Raw genomic sequence first — 16,791 nt, 5'->3', positions numbered from 1 at the left:
AAGGTGAAAGTTGCTCACGTGATCGACCTTTAAAAAGGACGTTCCCAGACAGATGCAACATGTCGTCTAACAGAATTAAGCCTAATGGAGTCCGGCACAGCTGCTGCCGCTGCTGGTGGTGGTGGTGGTGGTGGTGGTGGGACTTGCTGTATGTCAGTAGCTGCAGCATGTGCGTGCCACTGTGACAAGCAGGAATTTTTTTTGACAATTCCCATGGAGGTCTTAAGGGGTCTTTGAGTGTGCGACTTGCAGCTGCAGGAAGGGAACAGACAGAGATAAATAAACCAAGATGAACACTGCCCTGTTTCCTTGTCTTCCCCCCTTTTTTCCTCATAATCAGAGGGTGAAACGTGGGCAGGATGTCTTTTGCTCAGTTGTAACGCACAGCTGGATTTATATGTTAGGATATGTAAAAAAGTAAGTCTTTGTAAATGCGGGAGCAACGCATTTTAACAGTGGCCTGTAGAAAGACCAACTGTAGAGGCAGGAAAGTGATTTTTTCCAGCTGCTTTACGCAACATATTCGTTGCTTTCCTGCTTTTATCTTTTGTCTTCCTGATCGCAGTCCTGAGACATTTTAATCAAAGGCCATGCTGCTGGCAGATGAATCATTCATTCCCTGGCATTTTAAAAGCCTGCGTATGATGAAATTTTGTCGTTCCACTCCCACCGTATCTGTGTACTTGGCAGAGCGGCCAGCTTGTGATCAAGCAGCAGCTAATCTTTTGTCGGGAAAAAAACAAACTCTATTTGATGTCTTGGCCTAAAAGGCTTAAATCCTCCCGTGTCCTTGGTGTGTTTTGTAAACATTCTCTGAAGCGCTCATTTTATTTTGATAAATGTGGCAACTTTTTCTGTTGATGATGTCTTTAAAGGACTGTTCTCTGTGTTTTTCTATTCATATGTTACTCTTATTGCTACATAGGCTGCATATAACATGCCATCCTGTCAAAGTGATTCATCCACTTGTTTTGCCATTGGCTCTGTTTTCTCAACTGAACTAAAAAGGCATTCAGCCATATTGCTATTCGCCTGACCATGGATTCAGCCTCTCCCTCTGGATATAAGACTGCATTTAGTGTAACCCATTTATTCCACGATTATTCATCCGGCTCCCAAAAGGAGTCTCATTTTGTGGAGTGGAAATTAAAGGGGATTAAATCAATGCGTAGTCAAATCTGCAGAATGCAAATGTGGAAATGAAAAAGAAGAAGAAAGGGAAGACTTTTTGGAAATGCTCAGAGTGGCTCGGAGGAGAATGAGCAAGTGACTTGGTAAGTGAGACGGATGCAAAGCTTGCGTTGCAGCGAAGCTCAGCATTGGTTGGAGCTGCAGCAGAGCTCGCACAGCATCCTTCATCCCCCCCATCCCTCGTTCTCTGCTCGCTCTCTCGCTCACTCACTCACTCACTCACTCACTGTATCTCGTCTGCTGACTGAGGTATTCCTACGAGCGCAGACTGGGGCAGCGAGGAATTTCAGTGAGGCTCTCCTCTGTTTGTGCATAAATTCACTCTCCAGCCGTCCTCCTCTCTGGATCCTTTTAGCCTGGATAACGGCGCTCTCTCCTCGGGTCAGAAGCTGTGGATTTGCGGGTCAGAGTCAGATCATGGACCAGGGAGGAGCAGGGGATGGACACGGAAACTGGGTCACTGGCAGGTTCTCCTGACTGATGCCTGTGTGGACCTGGAGGAATGGGGTGCACCACCAGCACGGTTGTGTATGATGGGCTGCGTACTGTCTTAGAGAGGAACTGTAGTGGCTACATCTGTAAGGGAGCAGCTGAGCCCATTGGGCCGTCTGAGGCTGAGCGAGCGCTGAGTCGGAGAGAGTCGCGCGTGTTGCCAACACCGAGAGTACTTAAGGTGTGTGTGTCTGTGTGTGTGTGTGTGTGTATATGTGTGTGCAGACACAATACATATTTTACTGGGCTGTTCATTACATTCAAGTTTGCAAAACTATATATGTCTCTATATATTAGAGCTGAAATGGGCATTAATATTGATAAATTAATGTTATTTTACAACATTTTATTATTATTTTTAATATGAAATCAATTTATTGTTATTTTTCTATAAAATATCAGAAAGTAAAGCCTATCACAAATATGCAGAGCCCAAAGTAACGTCTTTAAATGTCTTGTTTTCTTCGAGCTTTAGTCCAAACCCCAAAAATGATCAGTTTTCTTAAATACAGAAGCAGCAAATCTTATTTTAGGAAGCAGGTTGAGCGCTTATGCACAAATACATTATCAAAATCTTTTTAACCGTTTTTTTTTTTTTGTCTAACCACTATCCAATTAACAGTTGTTTAGTCGTTAACTACACATTATCAAAAAGCAGCTGTAAGACCCCCTTCTGCATTTAGGGGGTCATTCAGCCATCTCACGGTGCTGCTGTCTCAATAAAAGTATTGATGAGATGAATTAATACAGTGGATTATGGCAAATTACATTAAACAAAGAAAAGCAGCATATCCTCACATTTGAGAAGCTGGAACCAGCAAATGTTTGCTTGATAAATTAATAATCCAAATTGTCTCGGTTCATTTTCTGTTTATTGACTCATCAGTTCCTTGCACACAGTATATGCAGCACACTCTGTGTATGGAAGGCTGTCTTTACATGTCTAAAATACATTATTAGTCTCATAGAGTTGCTTCTAAGTGGGTCGTTTACTTTGACATGTTTGCAAATTATTTATGCTGCATAATTTAGTCCCTGATTTTTTTTCTATTAAGACAGCAACATGCAGGACATGAACATGATGAATGATTCAGATGGTAATATGTAATATTTTTTCTGTCCATCAAACAAAAAAACTACACCTGCTGATTTCCTTTCATTGGTAATTGTGCCTTGTTCATATTTGACAAATCACAGATGCAAGTGCAGCAGTAATCACCATCATCCTCATTCAGCCTTGTGAATATTTATTCATGAGTGTTAACGGTATAAAATGTAGGGCAGTGGGAGGGCTGGATCTCGCCTCTCACTAAGCGCTGCATGGGTTAAAGCCTCTGTGGGGCGGGATGTTGGGTGAGGGAGGTTGAGGAGGGGGGGACAGTGAGCTCTGTGTCTGCTGGAAATCAATCACCGCTCTTCATCTGGGAACCAGCGGGCTTGGCAGGGCTTCTGCCGCTCCGTACCAGCTTGTCTTGCCCTTCGTGTTAGTGTTTACTTACTACTGTGTGTGTGTGATGTCTCCTTCCCCTCTGTCCCTGGTTCATCAGATTCACAGCAGAGAGCTGAGATAGTGACAGTGGCTCCGGCTGAGTGCAGGGAATTAGGTCAAGGGCACGGTTGCTTCTCTTGGCTCAGGGATGGTCTTATCATCCAGACGGGGTCAATTAATCCTCTGTCAGCATTTAGCAGTCTTACAAATCAATAGTTAAATGTGTGCAAGGGATGTGGTTTGCTTAACACATTTTTTGAGTGCAACTGTAAGGAGCTTTGAAACTGGCAAAAGGCAGTATAAGGTCATCAGTCGAGGTAAAAATGAAACTAAATACATCAATGAATAATACAGTTAGTTAGGTGATAATACATTGACTTTTAAAAGTGTATTAACTGATGGCACTTGAATATTTTCAGTAGCTATAGGTGTGCAACTTTTAGCATCAGCTAGCTAACTTTGTAAACATTAGCAATTAAATTGCTTTACCCATTGTTACAACAGTTTTTGAAGTGTAGCTTCAGCTGTTTTGTGATTAATATTAGGCTACTGTAGGCTAACCCTTACATTTTCTATTCTATTTTCCATTTTTATGAAGAAAGTAAGCCATAGTGAGGTTGCTAGCTGGAAAGACTGGTAACTTAGGCTATTGGGTGTGTTTAACATTGGCCAGTGTTTTCAGTTAGTGTTAAGCTTGCTAGCCACAGTCCTAAGTTGCTCCACTGATGACACACACACATGCACATGGACATGCACATGCACACACACACACACACACACACACACACACACACACACACACACACACACACACACTAAAATTAGGCTAACTGTTTTAATGATATGATAATAGAATTTTAGCCAGCAGCTAACAAAGATAGCTAGCTAACTCTAATTTAAAGTTCTCAGACACACGCCTCTCAGCCCGTCCTGAGAGCTAAACAGTTGTGGAGCTGAAGAATGACGTGAGCTGGTGAAAGATGAACTGAAGTGAAAGTAGTAGAGTTTAAATTAATTTCATCAACTCATTTTAGGGGAGAGGAAAAGTCTAAAACTTGTTTATTTAATTTTTATCTTGTATAATAGCTAACCAGCCCATTTAATAATGTGTTTGTTTTTCAGGATGTTAAAGGATCCACATTTTGTTCTTTAGACACTGACTTTTACTTTCGACATGAATGTCTGAAATTAAGCAGAAGCACCCACTGCCCTCTTTACAGGATGCTGTTTCCCATCACTGTTTGCACCTTTGTAATCCATTAGGCCTGGTTACAAAAAGATATAAACCACTTCATTTGCCTTTAATTCCTTTTGATTGCAGCAGGTCATTATGACTGGGAATTTAAAACAGAGATGATGGGGTAAAAGGTCAGGCACACACACACAGTCACACACACACAAACACACACACACAGTGACATACAAAGCTGTCTGTGGGAGGCTGATATGTACTCTCGAGGCATGGAGTAATTACACAATCTATTTTGGCTGTTTCACTGCTCTGCCTTTTCCTTCCTCATGGAAACTCGCATCTCGTTCTCATCATGAGGTGATCTGCCTTCTCAATTAAGAGTCACTGATTTGAGATAAAGCATTTGTATGTTGTTGCAATTTAATAGTGTCGTGTTTCGATGTTCTTAATATCGAGAATACTTCTTGTATCAACAGTCTTTGCTTTCACAAAGGTTCAGTTTCCTTCCTTTATCTCCATGAAGTGTTTGAGGCCAATAGTAATGCTGTGACAGAAGCTCTGAAGTGTCTGTTAGTTTTATCAGAGGAATGTTGTTGCAGGGAAAGAAGGAGAAAGCCGTGACGTGAGCTTGGTCACAGATAAAAGCACCTTTATCTGATGATGAATTGGGAGTAATGCTTCCAACTTAGGCCTGCGGTGGTTTTACTTTCAATGAACCACGGCCAATGAGTCAATTACGCTTTGTTTATAAGTTCCTTGTTTTGGGGAGTTGATTAAATACCTAACCGGGTATGCATGTCATCAACCAGAAACTATTTACAGATTGAATCCATTTAATAAAGTGAATTACTTGACTAATGCTGAAGATGTCTTGTGCTCTTTAGCATGTGTGTTTAAAGGGTTATTTATTAACCACAAGGGTTGCAAACAAAACTGAGTTTGAGGTGTATGGTATGAACAGGAGGGGGCTGAGCACACAGCCCTGGGGGGCTCCATTGTTAAGCACTAATGTAGAGGAGGTGCGACTACCGATCTGAACTCTCTGGGGTCTGTTTGTGAGGAAATCGAGTATCCGGTTGCAGAGTGTTGTATGCAAGCGTGTGAAGAGTGTGAAGTTTTCCAATTACACAGTCTGCAGTGGGTGAGATTGTGTTGAAAGCCGAGTTTGAGTCAACAAAGAACATTTTGATGTAGTTCTTATTATCTAGGTGCATGAAGACTGAGTGTAGGGCAGTGTATAAACATAGCTACTGGTGAGGGTCCAGGCTGGTGAGGATATTGTCTTTGATGTGCTGGAGAACCAGCAAAGCACTTCATCAGGATGGGGATCAGTGCCACAGGGCAGTAGTCATTAAGACTAGACAGAGCAGGCATATTATCTGGCCCAGCAGCCTTATTTATATTCACTCTCAGCAGGATGGTTTCACAACTAACCAGCATTAACTAGTAGCACATACTCACTTTGTTCACGAGCACATCTCTGAGAACATTGACAACCAATAAGATCACTACCCTCCTTGTAGCTTTCATGTCTTAATGGACTTCCAGTAAAACAACAGCACTCTTTGCTGGCTACAGGGTAGTTTTTCCTGGTGACTGCTTCCTAATTTTCAGCCGCCCTGACGTTGCTCTCAGGAGGGCTTCAGACGTCAGAGCATTGATATGTTTGTGTGCATGTTTTTGTGTGGTTGTGTTTGTGTTGCTCACTTGCTGACTGACAGACTGGACCATTATCTCCAGCACTCAGGCTAATGTACTTAAAAGACATTCTGGCAACTGAAGTTTGATTTTCCCACAGATTAGACAGCAGCATTATTCTTAGTCAATACTGTGAGTTGCATTTAAGGTTTGCACTGATCAATGAAGCTCTCCTGGATTCTCCTCTCTATCTGTATTGGCCATAAGTGTTGTGACAATCATACCTTTAATTTGTATTGTTGTGTTTTCCGCTGTACAGTTACTGGATACTTAATTTTCTAGCTCTGCTCTGTGAAACGACACATGCCTCATGATTACATCCTGTTATTTCTGATGCCATTGTATTCCATATCCTACAGCAGTGATGTTATTAACAGAGTGTCATTATTACCTCCATGTTAAAATCTCATTCTCAGCTCACAGTCCAGTACTCTCTGGGGGTACGGACTGAAAACAGGCTGCAGGATGGTGGGTCCTGGTGGAGCTGCCGCTGTAGCATGGCGGCGAGGGGTGGGTCATGTTTTTGTTACATTCCAGGATACACCCTGTTTTGCTTTTGCTGGGAAGGCCGAGTGATTGCATCAATCCCTTGTTATGTAATGAAGGAGCCCAGTCGTAGTTCTGTCCAGGATGAGAATTACAACTTAATAGATGTGGAAAAATAACATCTGTGCGTAAGATTGCACAATAATGACAATGAACTAAATACAATGATAGGAAACAACAACTAACAACCCAAATCTGGACGATTATAGACGATAAAGTTCCTCACAGGAGGCTACTTAAATATTTATGACTCATGCCATTCTATATTGAGTCTGACCAGAGTTGCATCAGGGCTCTTATCAAGTGGGATGGAGATTTAAAAGGAGCTTTATTACACTCTGAAACACTCACACATGTTGTGCTAATCGAATTTGACCATGCAACAGGACTCTAATTGAATATTATTTGTGTATAGATAACTTTATTGGATTATTGTGCAAGATGATTTGGCGACGTCAATATAAAAATTAATTACTTTATTGGTCTCTCCTCTAATTAAATGAGTCAGTAATGACGCATTTGAAGCCAACAGAAGTCTGAAATGGCTTTAGAGGACAAAACCAGAACCTTTAAATGAATTTCTCTCAAGAAATGACATTCTGCCTGTTTGGTTTGAGAAACGTCAGAACCAACAGTATCATAATTACATTGTGTAGTCATCAACAGAGTGGGGCAATGTCCACAGTGAAACATTGGGATGGGCGATGACGCCATTGTGTGTCCACTCAGAGTTTCCTTTAGGCAAGAGTTGCTCAATAGCACACCACAATAGTCATCAATGGTTCCCACTGTCGCAACGACGGCAACCTCCAACTGTCTCACCTAGCAGAGAAAACTGTCTCATGGCACCAGCAAAGAGTGTCAGATCAACTCTCACAACCTTGTCTGGTGAGCGTCTGACATACATCCTTGTGCCGGGGTAAAAAGGTATTTGTCTCCACGCCACATGTCAATAACTTGGCCGGCTAGATATACTGAGGAAGCTAATGTAGGAAAACACTTACACCAACGGCATGATTCAGAGAAACACTACTGCCAACAATTTACCGAAGCGTCTATGGTTCGCCAAACTGGGCAGGTTTATTAAAAGAATAATAAACAGGACATGGAGATGTAACTGTAGTGCATGGAGCAAACAACTCCGACCTTACGTCCAATCCAAGTGGACACACTACTTTTTTGTGCTCTCTGGTGGGGGGCCTTTAAATCACAATGTTACGTAGTGCAGGGCTCAGTAGTCTGTCAGCCATCACCGATGGTCATCAACAATACAATCTCTACTGTCAATTCATTTACACTTAGAACAGGGCATACTCAGCTGTGTTGGAGCAGAATACACTTTTTCCATAACATCCTGTTGGTCTGCCGCCGGCCATTGAAACATTTTGTTGCCCAACACAAGTATTTGTTTTGCCACTAAAAGGACTCAGCGTGCCTTCCTGCTCAGACTCAAATGCCAACTTACCCCAAAGAAATATATTTGAATTGGTTTCCATGGATAAAACTACCAAGGTCTGACTTAGATTTAAGCACCAAGCTGAAAAATGTGAGCACTGTGCAACAGTAATGTGTTATTTGAAAGTCATGTACCAGGGCTGCAGTGTAGACGGGAAGTCTCTCTGATGTTAGTTATCTCTCCTTGCTGCAGATATGTCTGGGAGAGGAAGTCTGCCTCTGCACAAGCTCAAGATCAAAGGCAAACATCTCGCACTTGTAATGTACCATTACTCTACAACATTAAAGGACATTTACAACAATGATATTGAGTTATCATTGTAGCCTGTGTGCTTCGGTGTAGCTAATGGATAGTCCACCAAATTGCATTTTCATTGAACAAGAAACTGTCTGCTGTTGTTCCTGTAGTCTTGTTAGTCAGAATGCAAAAATACTTCCCGGATTAAATTGTGTGACAGTGAACCAGCGTTTAATCATAAATCAGAGCGTGTGATACTGTAAACAAGCATGTTTTTGTGTGATTAAAATTGGTGTGTGATTAAAATTGGCCAGAGGATTGTGGTTAGAGGAGGAGGAGTGAGCGTCTAAACTGGAATTCTGGTTATGGCAAACATCCAATAAAATATAGTTTGTGGTTAAGTTATTTTCTTGCCAAATGTGTAGTTTTCTAGATTAGCTTTTGAAGGATTTTCAATTTTTTTGTGCGGCATATTAGCAGAGTGACTGAAGAGCATGCAGGTATCTAAGACAGGAAGTGTATGATGACTCAATCTGCTGCTTTAAACTGACCCCAGAGAGCTGATATGCCCCCAGGATGACACTCATTAGTAACTCACTCCACTGTGGTTTCCACCTGATGCAGAGGATTAGTTCATATCCTTTAAACACGCTCAGTCCCATCATAAGTCAAGTTATGCTGATCTGGACCTGTGCCAGAGGGCAGTTCACACCGTACTCAGCTTTTACTAATGCTGTCATCAGAATGTGTGTGACAATCTGTGACCTGATCTCGTGTCAAACTCTGTTTTCCCTTCGAATAGTGTTTTGTGGTTGAGGTGAGGGCTTAGATTGGGTTCGCCTCAGGTTAAGGAGATCGAGGGTTGGCTATATATATATATATATATATATATATATATATACAGTATATGTGTGTGTGTGTGTGTGTGTATGTATGTATGTATGTATGTATATGTATGTATGTATGTATGTATGTATATATATATATATATATATATATATATATATATATATATATATATATATATATATATATATATATATATATGTGTGTGTGTGTGTGTGTGTGTGCGTGTACTGTATATGTGTGTGTGTATATATACATATATATATATGTGTGTGTGTGTGTGTGTGTGTAAAAAGGCTGCTATATACAGGTTTGGTTTCAACTCTTGACCTTTGTTGCATGTCAGACTTGAACATAAATTGATTGTTTCACACTCCTTTGCATGCAGTTGGCATGACAAGAAAACATCCACCAACTGTAACGCTTAAAAAGTATTTGGTTGCATGTTGTATCTTGTTAGTTTGCAAGCAGCAGGTCGCCTGGGGTTTGAGTCTTATGACATAATGCAAAGCTGGCAACTCCAGATTGAGGGCAGGACGTGTGAGGCTGCATGTAGTCACTCGCCCAGCTGTTGTTGTTTGTTAAATAAAAAGAAAAAAAAGAAAAAACAAAGAGTTGGACTTGTTTGCATGGTTGGAAGGCACTACTGATTGAACTTACTGTAACTGTTGACAGCAGACATGAAGTTGGCTACCTTTCTTCCTAAAATGGACAAGTAATTTCCAAAATGCTTATACCTGACATGAACAGTGATGTAGCTACGGTTAACCTAACGCTAGCTGAAAACACACTACACCCACCACCTCAACTGTGGTTCATTACAGGATATTACTGTTACTAACATGACTGTGTTTATGCTAAATGCTGTTCATTAGCCACTTTTGGTCGTACAAGCTAGCATGCACGCTCCACTCATTTATGTGTGAGATCATCACTTTTTCCGTGTACCAAATGCTAAAAGTAGCATGAAAAGGAAAATCCTGAGTAAATAAAGCCTAACTAATTAGTTAGCCTAGCAGAGTAATAGGGTTTCTGACTGAACTTTTGTTTTGTACTTCATAGCTTTCAACACAAACAAGTCAATAATAACACTTCTACTGTTTGGTATTGACATACAAAATAACTGATAACAGCAACAGTAAAATGACCCCATAATTGCTAGACATTATGGGCTACTTTAGCCTATGTTGACTATGTTTATAGTGTAGTGTGAGGCCAAAACAAAAGCTGAGATCTGAATATTTCTTAGTGATCTGTAACAAGTCAACTGTGGTAGTTGGATGCATGGAGTGCAGGAGGAGGTCTATATTAATGTGTTGGTTACAGTCACACATGCAGGCGCATGACCATCACCTGCCGAGGCGAAATTCATATCAAAGTTCACCAAAGTTACAAAGATACAAATGTACTCGCGATGTTCTCTAATTTAGCACATGTGTGATGGTACTCTTAAGGCTGGACTGCAATTCAGGCTAAAACAAATATTTGTTTGTTTTGTCAATTACTCTGCCAAATATATTTTATTAATTGATTAGTTTTGTTTAGTCTATAAAATGCTAAAAGAAATAGTGAAAAAAAACGCTCATCCCAATTTTATGGAGCCCGAGGTGACCTCTTCTAATGTCTTTCTTTTGTTTTTTGCCCGACCAGCAGTCCAAAACAAATATTCAGTTTTAACAGCAACTATTTAAAAGGCTAAAAACAGGGTTTACCATTTTATGGTTATGGTTACAGACTCTCTCTTCACTTCCCTACGCTTGTATTTTGAGGGTAAAAAAAATAAAGAAATCACACAGTAAACAAAGTTATAAATCGATTTTATTTCCTTTTTTAAAATTCCTATAGATATCGCGATAATATTATCCTGAATTTGTTTGGTTTGTTGACCATGTAGTGAAAAGCTGACATCGTGACAGCTTCTAGTCCAAAGAAACAATTCCAACCAACATCTGTTTGATTACTCCATATGCAATTCTAGATAGATACGCATTGTTGTCATATATGTTGAGAAAAATAGTCTTATTATTGATATTTAAATATTACATTTACTGATCCGTGTGTGGGGCCCACAGGGGCATGTGACAGTGGGAGTGGAGCAGCTGGAGAGCTGACCTGGCCCCTCCCCCGCCCCTTAAGCTCAGATGCGGGCGTGAAAAGATAACATCCTCCCCTGCTGTGGCTCACTGAGGAATCTGTAGGTCGGGCTCACTCGCTCCTAGGTGGGTTGAGTGGGGCTGCGTCGTGCTGGAATGCCCCTCGAGCAGTTGCGTCAACACGCAGCGAGACAGAAGCTGGGCCTAATCTCAAGTCTGTGATTACTAACAGTTTCTATCTCAGCTGCGATCGTACAGTGAAGGCGAGCCAGCAGTAACAACGTGCGTGACTAGTGTTTGACTAATTTTATATACAGCACTTCTGATTCAGAACGAGTTGAATGGTCTGCTCTTCGCTCTTTAGCTGTTAATGTGGGTCAAGATTTGTTGGAGTTGTTTGTGAAGCTACAATCTGATGAGCTCAGTCTGGCAGCTTATCTGTCATGTTCACGTGGAAAATCACTCCCAAATCTCTGCAACTAACCACCCTGCCCTCGTACCACTTTGCATATTCTTTGAGTGGTTTATTTTCAGATTGAAACACTCATGCGACTGAATTTTTATTATTGTTGCCTCCCTCTCTGTGAGTTTGTTCCTCTTGATAAACTTTAAACCAGCTCTTATTTCAGCTGTCCCGCACAAGGCGTGGACAGTCCCTGACCAGACTGTAATACTTGAGGAATGTGTGTCTTTTGTTTGTCTTTGTCAACCCTGTGTCACCGTGCAGGTGGATAATGTGGGGTCAGATTGCTTCATTGTGTGTGTGGTGTGTGTGTGTGAGGGTGTTTAACTCCCCCAGGCTGCACAGCTGAGTGTAGGAGGGGCCATCATCTCCTCAGCCTGGGTGTGAGTCCACTGCTTTCAGACAGGCAGAGCAGTCTGAGCAGGGAGGGTGTGAGCAGAAGTCTGTGAGAGTACAAACTTCTTCCCCAACATCAGGATTTCTCTCCATCGGATATGATCGCTGTCCGCTTCTCTTTGGGATCTAGCTCGCAGAAATCTCACCACATCTGTTGACAATGCAAGGAAGGGCTGGTAAAGCTCCAAAGAAGGAGTTGGTCATTGAAAGTCCACAGCAGTACAGGAGCTTGGCTGCGGCTGAGGCTGAGGTAGACTCGGTGCCACAGGTGGTGGTAAGTCATCCATGGACTTTATATAAAAGACTTCAAATCTCTGTTGGCTTGTTGTAGCTGATCTGATCTGCGAGTACGCCTCACTGTAAAGGTTAACCACAGTCATAAAGCCCCGAAGCAGGTGTCATGTGAGCTTCTGTGCTGGTTCACTTGCCATCTCTTTCATTTCACACAACTCGCATTCAAAATATGCAGCGTTAGCACCTAGACAAAATGATATTGAACTTTACTGGCACTTAACTACCTGGAGGAAAGCAGCACGCTTAATCTTAAAGGTGACCTCGGCTTGTAAAACATTTTATTTGGCTCAAAAGTCAACCCTGATGACAGCCATAACTTCCAGCCCCGCGGTGAAGGAGGTTGGATCTGAACAGTTGGTAGCAAGAGATTGAATGTATGAGTTAGTGGAGACGCACTACACAGCACCATTGTTCGTTGCTGTGAGAGGTTGCAGTGATGGGAGGAGTGGGTGCTGCGGCTCAACAGCTGCTAGATCACTGTGGAGAGGGAGTGGAAGAGATGGCTTCATAAGTTTCTGTATTACGCTGTTTCCAGGCATGACCGTCTGTTTGTTGGCTCAATTATACAGATGTGGAAGATGAAGCCTGCATTGTTGTGGTCAGATATACAGGAATTAGGCCCAGAAGCGCCATCATTTTAGTCTATAAGACATTTTTAAAAAGTCATTTTCAAGGACTGGTGTGACAAAGTTAGGACTAGGACCATCAACTACGGTCAGCACTGTGGGTTGAGGGAGTGACAGTGCTCTTGCTTATTATGTATGTTCGTTTTCTTACTCAGTGCTGAGTGTACTGTGTGGTTGACCACCTTCAGCCACTGACAAAGCAGTGTGAAAGAGCCCAGAGGGGTTCGGAGAAAAACAAAAGTCAGCAGCAACGACAGAATGAGGTTAAGAATCCATCACTGGTGACAAGAGGGCAGAATCCTCTCAAGAGCTACTTGAAGTATGAGAATCCCTTTTAATCACAGGTGTTTCTGAGTGCAGTTGCTTTTGCACATCCCCATTTGTTGTTGTGTGAGGGTGTTCACGTCATACCCCAATGTCCTTTCACCTACAGATGGAGCTGCAACAATTAGCCGATAAATCTATTAGTCGAGTCAAAGAATATTATGTGCCAACCAGTTTGATAATCAATGAGTCATTTTCTTTTCTTTGTCTTTTATGATAGTAAATGAAGTGTCTTTAGCAGTAGGCGATTTCTCAGTTTTCAACGGGGGATGGACCTGTCTCGTTTCATCAACCCGTGACTAGCTAAATGACTCTTTTGGTTCTTTTGGTTTCAGAGCCAAGTAGTAAAAGTGATGACTATTAAAGTACCTTTGAAACTTTTAAGAGTAGGTTTGCTTTTCCAGGGGCATGAGCGCCACCGTAGAGTCACATCATTCAGTCACTGTATACGTCTCCAGTTTCCCAGCTTTGCTTGGAACAACTATGGCGGACTACATCAACTATTTAGTGTTTAGTGTTGCTCTTGGCTTTGCATGCCTACGTTGGCGTCCTCGGACCACTGGTGCTTCAACTTTTTCTTTATTCTCCCATGCATATGTCGGATCACGCTACACCATCTCTGGTTTTCAGAATTGAGGGTCATAAGCAGTTTTACTTGGTCACGATAACCCCGCCCCCAGCCTCTGACGTAAGTAGTTCTTTGTTCTGGACCAGCAGAGTGTTGGTGCCACTCTGGAAGCAGTTTTCTTGGCTGAGAGCCAGTTCTCTGGCTGTCATAATGCAAAGAACTGGTTCAAGATTAGGTCCAAACCAGTACCTGAATCTCCTTGGTCGAAAAGGGGTATAAATCAGGCAGACTAGATTAACATGTTCATCTAAACAGCCCCTCTGCCCCTGCCCTCACTCTGCTAGTAGGGAATGGACAAAGGGGACGGCATCCCAAGTCATCCCCCCTTAAATCACCTGCTGGTCTTTTGGTTTTGGACTGTTGGTTGGACAAAAGAAGCAATTTGAAGCATCGCTTTTACAACTGTGATGAGCAGTTTCCACATTTTTCCGACATTTTATAGGCCAAACAATTAATTGTGAAAGTAATCAGCAGAATGATCGATAATGAAAATGATCGTTAGTTGCCCTACTTGCAGAGCATGTTCTGTAATTACTTGGTTAATCTACAGACATGTTTTTGTTCTCCTGAGATGCTAGTACACAATGACAATGCAGCTGTGTATGTCTGGCATTCTTAAGGTTTACTGTCTGGTACAGACCAGCTGTGTATAGAGATGTAGAGATTTGCCTCAAGCGAGACACGATATGAACACACACACACACATATACACACACACATACACAGACCTTATCTCTCTCCCTGTCTTTAATTCCTTCCTGATTTACCTGTCCTACCTGCAGAAGTCTCTGCATCAATCTCATCACTTTGTCTCTCTCATGGAGAGAATACAAAAAGTTTGTTGAAATAGTTTGACAGCATTTTATCATAACTACCTTTGTGTTACGTTCAGATAACGCTGTGAAGAAGCAGTGGATATGTTCACAACCTGCTTCAGCTGGCAGACATGGTGGCACCGTCGCTGCTCTGCTATCCCCCCATTGTCCTTGAAACCGATTCGAGGTCCTGCCCCCCTCTGTGTGAGCCACACTCTGTTATTAACAAGGTTGCTAGCAACATGTATTTAGGCAGGTCAATATCCATGACTCTCCCTCTGAGATCATGCTAGTATTATCAGTCCCAGATGTGGAGGCGAACATGCGAGCCGCGCTGTCTCTCAGCCCTGAAGTCTGAAGCGATGTGTCACTGTTCATCTTGCACTCTGCCGTCTCTCTGGCTGTGAGATTTATCCTCCTGTCCCATCAGCTACAAGTGTTGACAGCTTACTCTCTGTCTAATGGCTACTGCATCTTTGCAGTGCATAAGCTCTCTCCGGCCTCGGCCACTGGAGTTCAGTGGGTCAATACATGAACATTATGCAGACCCTATGACTGGATGCACCATAAATCTATAATCACCTTTTTGATAACATAGCCACATCTGCTCTTGAGACTTCCCCACAACACACTGACTTCTGATTAGGGATTCTCGTCAAGTGCACTACAAGTAAAAGCTGACGATGGAGGTTTGTTTGTTGAAAGCTGTAGAGGATAATTGTGTTGTATGTAGTGATTGTCATTGAAGTGGAGTGTAATTGTTTCCTTGACAGGCATGTCACGCGTGTTTGCTCTCACGGAGGGATAAGCTCGTCAGGACCTTCCCACTGCTGAGGCGGATGCATTTTCTGTGGGCAGATGGAGCCCTGATAGACGTAGCGTAGCGTATCTAACAGATAGCATGTGTTGGTGAAGCTCAGTGTGATAGCACAGCAAGACAGATCACTCACATACAGTGTAGAGGCCCGTCAGTGCATAGTATCATCCCTGCTCTTGTGCACAGTTATAGGTTTCATTTGGTGGATTGGGCTTGGAGAGTCTGTAGGCTTGGACTTAAAATATCAGTTTTTCTTTTATTGCTTTTCTTTTAAAGAAAGGTTTTTGTAGTCAGCCAGATCATCTAACTTTGTAACAATGAAATACTTTCAATATCTTTCTTCTCAATTCCTCTTGTTTTGGTGAATTTTGCCTGATGAAGGAGTAAAGGATTTTGCGTGCATACTGTGGGATCAGTTATAATTACTGCCAACTATGAACTGCAGCATCCTCGGTTCACGTCGAATGTCATTACCCATCTTTCTTCCTCTTCATTTCCTGTCATCTCTTGACTGGATCTATCTAATAAAAGCATGAAAAACGCAAAAAAATAAATCAAATATGAGCAAAAACTTGATACACAATACTTGAATTTATCAATACTTTTACTTACCATCAACCAAGTACTTACTTTTGTCCACCATGTTTCTGTAAATATGACATCAAAATTGGGAATTTGTGTACCAACATTTTTGCCGACTTTTCAAGTTGTGCTGACTTGAGGGGGCTGCCATGTGAATGCGTTACTAGTGTCACATATTTAGTTGCGAACTTGCATCAAATGTCCCACTAACACCGTGCTTTCTCTGTGTTCTCCAGGTGAAACCAAAGGTGATCGAACCGCTCGACTATGAAAATGTGCTGGTGCAGAGGAAGACACAGATCCTCAGTGATGTCCTCAGGGACATGCTGCAGTTCCCTCTGGAGGACTTTGAGGTGAGTTTCACGCCTGTTTCATGAACGTTTGCCGGGCAAAAAAAAAAAAACGCCTTACTGCAGTAAATCTGGCTGTGGGTATTGTAACAGGGATTATTGTGGTGAGGAGGAGTAAGATTTTAACCACAAGTGGTGTTGGTATGGAGTACAGGGTGTGGTAACACTGCCAGGGTTAGGGCTTTGATTTTCCAGTGGGGCTACTAATGAAACTGCGTGGAAAGTGAGGTAAAAATATCCAATAAAAATAATGCGC

At 42.1% G+C, this 16,791-nt stretch overlaps 1 protein-coding gene across 9 annotated transcripts in view; it reads left to right on the top strand.

The window, feature by feature from the left end:
- LOC311262564 (dedicator of cytokinesis protein 9) overlaps positions 1-16,791 on the top strand; it is an 88,464-nt gene that overhangs the window by 22,791 nt on the left and 48,882 nt on the right. For 3 of the 9 annotated variants that reach the window (XM_084362060.1, XM_084362065.1, XM_084362057.1), the window contains exons 1-2: positions 1,470-1,864; positions 16,422-16,538. In XM_084362060.1, coding sequence (XP_084218186.1) covers positions 1,694-1,864; positions 16,422-16,538 — 288 coding nt within the window. In that variant the 5' untranslated portion in view covers positions 1,470-1,693. Of the gene's footprint in view, positions 1-1,469; positions 1,865-12,123; positions 12,374-16,421; positions 16,539-16,791 lie in introns of those variants that run through there. The other 6 variants (XM_084362063.1, XM_084362062.1, XM_084362058.1 and 3 more) reach the window with 3 other exon arrangements.

The sequence above is a fragment of the Pagrus pagrus genome (assembly GCF_965226575.1).
Source record: "Pagrus pagrus genome assembly, chromosome: 9".
NCBI classification, from domain to species: Eukaryota; Metazoa; Chordata; class Actinopteri; order Spariformes; family Sparidae; genus Pagrus; species Pagrus pagrus.
Note: the sequence above shows the minus strand (reverse complement) of the source record. Positions and strands in the feature narration are given on the sequence as shown.